Source organism: Limulus polyphemus, unplaced genomic scaffold (assembly GCF_000517525.1).
Source record: "Limulus polyphemus unplaced genomic scaffold, Limulus_polyphemus-2.1.2 Scaffold568, whole genome shotgun sequence".
NCBI lineage: Eukaryota > Metazoa > Arthropoda > Merostomata > Xiphosura > Limulidae > Limulus > Limulus polyphemus.
In genome coordinates, this window is record NW_013666178.1 from 424174 (window position 1) to 430590 (window position 6417).

Below are 6417 nucleotides of genomic sequence, written 5' to 3' on the forward strand. Positions count from 1 at the left end.
AATGATAATCTATAGAGATAGGAAAATAATTTCACAAGGTAATATAGTAATATGTTTTCAGGTGTACCAAAAAGTCCTTAATTGTTGGAAAAAAATTCAAGAATTTGGTTGTATACCTGCACCCCCTAACTTTCATTGGATCATGTTTATCTCTTTTCAATTTAGGCTCCATCTAAATAATTTCAAATGTGTCTATTCTGCAAAATTTTAAGTAAATGGGCAAAAAAGCATGTGCACTACTAAGCAATAGTGAAATACTTAAAGACCATCTCTATGTTGATCCTTTTCAAATATCCACCATTAAACTTTAAGGAGTTTCTACATTTCCTGGATTTTTGGGACAACTTTACTTCAAAAGACATTGTACGATTGCTTGGTTATCCCTCAATCAACCAGTTAAAAGGAACCTTACATATTGATTTTAGTTTAGTGTACACATAAAGGTCGACTAGAACTAGTATTCTGTCTCTATCTCCAGTACTACAACCACAGTTTCTCACTAGATTCGAAGGAATTGGGTGGATGGCAATTTAACAATAGAGATCCACCAAAGGACAACTAAGTCTCATCACTGTATACAAAATCGCTTTCTCTTTTGAGTTAATATTCTGCAGAATTTACATGTTTCAATGTTGTTCTTGATTCTTGATGTATTTAAATAAATTTCTAAACAACAAATCTGTTTTACATTTCACAACTCTAAGTGTAATGGTAGTTGAATAAACAACAACTACACAAAACCAACTTCTCCATGTAATCATACAAACTTCTAGTGATTAACATTTAGCACTGTACAAGTAACACCAGGTACAGACTAAAACTTTTGTTTTCAACTGATTATACATTGTATTCCAGTTAAAACAACTGGAACTAAGTTATATGTGTTATAATTTTATCTTCAAGTCAAACATACACAAAAAGTATTGTAAACTCACCTTTAAAATCAACTTCTCCATTTCCATCAGTATCAAATATTTCTATGACTCTTTGTACCAAAGGATTCTGTTGAAGTTCTGGTAGAGACATAAACTCATCCACACTTAATGATCCAGAGTTATCCAAGTCTAATTTCTTAAACCTTTTTCCAAGTCTTTTGATTTCATCAGCATCAACTAAAGATTGCAGAATATTACATACACTATTGTAACAGTGCTGAAATTTAGAACCAAATAATTCATATATTTATATGTCAAATTTTCAAGGAATTGTAACCCTCTTATTAGTATGTCTTCAGTCAAATGAAACCAGAAACAGTAAGCAAATTAAATCATTTTAAGAATGATGTTTGCTTCAGTCTTATTCCAAGATGTATACCAACTAATATCAGATAGATTTATTAGTAAAAGAAGTTTAAATCAAGTCTGAGGTGCATTCTGAGTGATTAACAGACCTCATTGATCAATCAATCTCTCTGTCATATGCCCGAGTTTGATGTTCGTTAGCTGACTTTTTTAAAACTAATTCATCTGCACTCAAACTTTATACTTCCCAAATTCTACAACTTGACTAACCTCAAAGGATTCAATTTTCTCTGACTATGTTTGAAACTAGAAAGAAATTTAATGTCATGAAACAATATTCATACAATAACTTCTATTGGTAAAAGATCTGGGTGAAAGATAATGACACAGTTTTGATTATTCACTTAAGAATGTTTAAAGATATGGTTTCAAACTTTTCTCCCTGATCTTTAAAAAATGACAAAGCTAGTTGTTCTAAACATCACCCTAAAAACAACAAAGAAGGGATAAAGTTAGCTAAAACTTAACAAAATGAAATGTTGAATAAAAGATAAACAAAAATTGGTAATCTTAATACCTTCTGTAAACTTAAGAATTTTGAATCAACTTCAAAGATTTTTTTTTAACTATTAAAAATATATCTATGATACAAACTCAGCAAAGTATCAAACACAAGTATAATTTCTGAAAGAAGCTACATTAAACCTTGAAATTAAAGATGTTTTAAAAGTAGTCTTTCAATCAAATGCTATTGTTTTTCAAAGACTAGTGTTTGATGGCAATGTAAATGTCATTCATGTAGATACTTACAAGTGGAACACATTTCCATAGGAAGCGATACTTCATTTCCCTGATTAGAAAAAAAACAAAAACTTTTTAATAAAAATCATTAGAATTCTCTTGAGATCACACTGCTTTCTTGTATCAAAAATAAACATACTTTGAAACAACATATAACTTTTCTAATTTCATTACTTCTTACCATAACAAGATAGAATCATTTCTTGGTCAATAATGTCTCAAAATTAGCTAAACTAATTCAGATGTTGAAAAAAGAGCATATTAATAATAATTATTTTTATTCTTACAATATAAGCCAGAATATGGAAAATGAGTTTTAATATAGAGGAGTGAAGTTATGCACTTGAGGTGTGAAAATTTGAAGAAAGTTCACAGTGCTTTTTATACAAGAGGAACATTGATACTACATAAAAATATTTAGGAGTAATCCATAGTCAAATCCTACATGTACAGCCTTCTTCTGAATATTTAACTGCAAAAAAACAAATACGACTTTTTAAGTCTATTCAAAGAAATTAATGTGTTAAAAGCAAGAAACTAATATAACCTAATATGACTTTGTTGAAGCCTCATTTAGAATACTATACGTAATTATGTTTCCCTTACAATATAAAAAATACCAACTGTTAGCAAGAAGTTGAAAAGAAATGGGTTACTATAACAAAGTTTTAAGCTACAAAAAGGCTTAATTTGGATGTTTTCTCTGGAAATATAAGTAATTTTTGTTTAAATTCATAGAGACTTGGATAATCTATCTTTTGGGTGGTCTATATTAGTAGAATAAATATGATATTGTGGCCAGTGTTATTTTTGTGATAACAAAGATAGGTGTGTATGGATTTGATAGTGGCCATTATAACACTTTTGAGAAATTCAAAATTCATGTAAATCTTAAGCTGAATTATTAATCAAAGAAACACTGCTGACCAACAAATATAGATACTCTTAATCACACCACCAGCTCCTATCAATTCAATTTAATTGTTCAATTCACTTTATTCATCCCTAATATTATCTTGTTTCTTTACCTTTTGTTTTTTTTCTTCCCTATTGTATGTACATATATATATTAACTTTTGTTATATTAGGTCATCAAGAAATTAATGTCGCTTTTTTTTCAAATGAAAAACCCGAACAACTTATATATCAAAACAAAACATTTATAAAATGAAATAGTCTCCATTCTTATCGATGATGCTTTTCCATCTTACAATCAGGTTGTTAATGCCTTGATTAAATCACTCGGCTTTGAAGCAAAAACATGATGATGTCCTCTTTAACACCTTCCACATTTTCCCATTAAGATGGTGTTGCAACAAATGAAAAAGATGGTAATCTGATGATGCCATATCTGGAGAATATGGTGGGTGGGGGAAAACTTCCCAATCCAACTCCATAATCTTGTATTGCATCAAACATGGACATGCATTGGACCTTTCCTATTGATGAGTGAAGGGCATTTCTGATTTAAACATTCCAGTTGCTGACTACAGATCTCTGCATTGAGAGTTTTCTGTGGATTGAGGAGTTCAAAATTAATTACTCCTTTGATGTCCTGCCAAATGCAAAGCATCACTTTCTACGGTTGGAGTCTAGGTTTTAGAGTCGGAAGTTGTTTTTGTTTTTAGGACTAAGCCATTGTTTTGGGAATTTAATATTCACATAGAATTCATTTTTCATCACATTTTTCCCACAGAAAACTGTTGAAAATAAATTATATATATATAATTTAAAACAAAATGTCTATTTTCACTATTATTTGCATCTTCTTGTTGAAAAAAAGCAAAGTGCTCTTGGTTCTACTGAGAAGAATTTTAAATTTAAAAACAAGTGTTTATTGTTCCCTTGTACAAATATCTGGTGAAGTTTTATATACAGCACTATATGCATTTTTTACTGTTCTTACTGTAGGAAGAATATCAATATGTTGGGAGTTAGAGCTAGTCAATTATATCAATTAGCTCTTTCATATAACCTCTTTTACAGAGTTACATTGAAAAATTCATTAAACAACTTTATTATCAATGTATGTCAATAAACTTGGCATGAAACATAATAATTCAAATTTTTATATTATCTAAGCTTTAACTTCTTCATTTAAAAAAAAGATATATTTAAAAAAAATCTCAATCTTCATTTTTCTGTCACATGACACATTTGAGCTTTGATTTCTAGCTTCTAAGATAGGCTGCCGCAGATTCCAACCAATTAGAAACACACATTATACATAATTGCCAGCAAGCACACACATTATACATAATTGCCAGCAAGCATCTTATTGACTTGCTTAGCTATCAACAAATATATCAAAACCTCACCTCCTCTCTCATTGATATTTGAAATTGTTTGCTAATCAACTTTATAAGGCTGACAGACATGTCTATAAAGAGTAGATTCTTCTCTATGTAACTCTTTTAATACTACACTGTTTTCTTGCCATAACTCATCAAAAATTGTTTAGTTTGTGTTTATGAGATTTGGTGCTCTCTAAAGCAAAAAAAATTTTTAAACCTTTACATAGGTTAAATAGAAAGTGAGTTAAATGGCAATAGTTTTGAGACATTATATTTTGCTTTAGAAATGCATATACAAAAGCACAAATTTTTCTTTGGACACATGAATTTTTGAAACTCAACAAAGCTTAGGGAAGAACATCAAATGTACATACTCCAGTGCAAACAGCTTGAGTAAACAGTGGGTACTATAAATCCTTCTTTTTTGTGTACATTTTTTATATTTATACAACATATATTTATATTTTTTAACAAAAGTAACGAAATTGTAAAAATTATAAGCTTCTCAGTTTATCCTAACCAAACTTCACTAAAATAAAATGTCCAATATTTCACTAGAAGAAATGGTGTAAAACATGACAGGTCACATGCTGTTTACATTAGCTATATGGATACAACTAAAGGGCTCCTGCTGTACTTTATTGCTTTTCACACGAGGATTACTGCTCCAGTGGGTACAACATACAATTGTAAAATAATAAAATGAAAATAAAACAGATGTGGAAAGATTAACAGTTGAAAGTATTAGGATAAGTAATTTGGAGCTTGGTGATTAATACTGTAATCACTGCAGAGGAATAAATAGTATTGTTCATTTCATTATACATTGATGATTTTCTTACAGATGTTATGGGAGAGAGAAAACATGTGATCGAATATGGTTTTACCAAGAAAAAAAAACTTTTGATATTCATTTGTAATAATTTGGTTTCCCTCTTATGAATCATTTTAATTTAAGCAAAGATGTCATCTTGTATCATCATGTTTTCATTTCAAATAGTACAAGTTGTATTGTCCTTGAATTTTTTTAGTAACAGAGTGAATTTGTGTTGACTTTATTACATGTTATGAATCACAAAATGTGTCAAGAATCTTTAGTAGTTTTATCACATGAAATTTAATCATTTTTATCAAAGTATCAGTTTATTAAATTTTAGTAGATATACCTTGTGAAAATGTGTAGGAAAACACCAACAAAAAAGCATTAATCATATTTTCAGCTTGTTACAGGTTTTGTGCTATGTTGCATATATAATACACTTTCATGTACAAACACCTTAGAATTAAAAAAAGGAGCTTAATCATCTTTGTTGTACTTAAAGACCTCTATATGAAATTAAACAAAAGTACTTTGAAAATATCTTTCAAAAACCCCAAACAAGATGAAAATAGGTATATTCTTATGTGAGAATAATTGATTGGTTGAATGTATTTGATTTATAGGTCTGCTGCCCAACTCTATTGGGTACAATTCAGAAGTGGGCTACTACAACTAGTATAATTCCTGGTCTTAGCCAGCTAAACTATGAAGACTTGAACAGAGACTTAACACTTTAAATTTGTTTACACTGCATCACAGAAGAATTAGGATGCTTTTGATATAGATTACATATTTAAAGTTGCTAGAAGTTGGCAATTTGAGTCATGGAATAAAAAACGTTTGAAATGAATGTCACTAAATATCAGGATAATAGGCTTAAGCTTTGAAAGGACAGAATCAGGGTTGTTCTTGCAGATGCTTTTCCCCACCCACTTATAAACTTATGGAAGGTTTACCTGATGCTGTTTGTGCTCAATTTTGGATTAATTTGAAATTTTATTTGATAGGTATATGGATGTGAAAAGTTATATCTCAGGTTTGTTAAAGTAATTAACATCAGATATTTGTTACTAATTTAGAAGGAAATTGAAGTTTGTTACTTATTCCTTATTCATGACCTCTAACTCTGTACCAGTAGTAGAAATTGCCACTATATTTAAAAAAGGATGAGTTGTTACACCCAAAAATACTATTCAAATTTATTTAAGCTATTTACAGCTTGTGGTTGAAACATGGTATGTATTATCATATTTTTCGAAGT

The 6417-nt window shown here is 29.5% G+C and overlaps 1 protein-coding gene across 1 annotated transcript in view; it reads right to left on the reverse strand.

Moving 5' to 3' along the window:
• Positions 1 to 6417, reverse strand: part of LOC106459153 (calcineurin subunit B type 2) — a 27490-nt gene that overhangs the window by 15893 nt on the left and 5180 nt on the right. Inside the window, exons 2-3 of the mRNA XM_013918747.2 lie at positions 2052 to 2091; positions 936 to 1112 (exon numbers count right to left, since the gene is read on the reverse strand). Coding sequence (XP_013774201.1) covers positions 936 to 1112; positions 2052 to 2091 — 217 coding nt within the window. The remainder of the gene's footprint in view (positions 1 to 935; positions 1113 to 2051; positions 2092 to 6417) is intronic.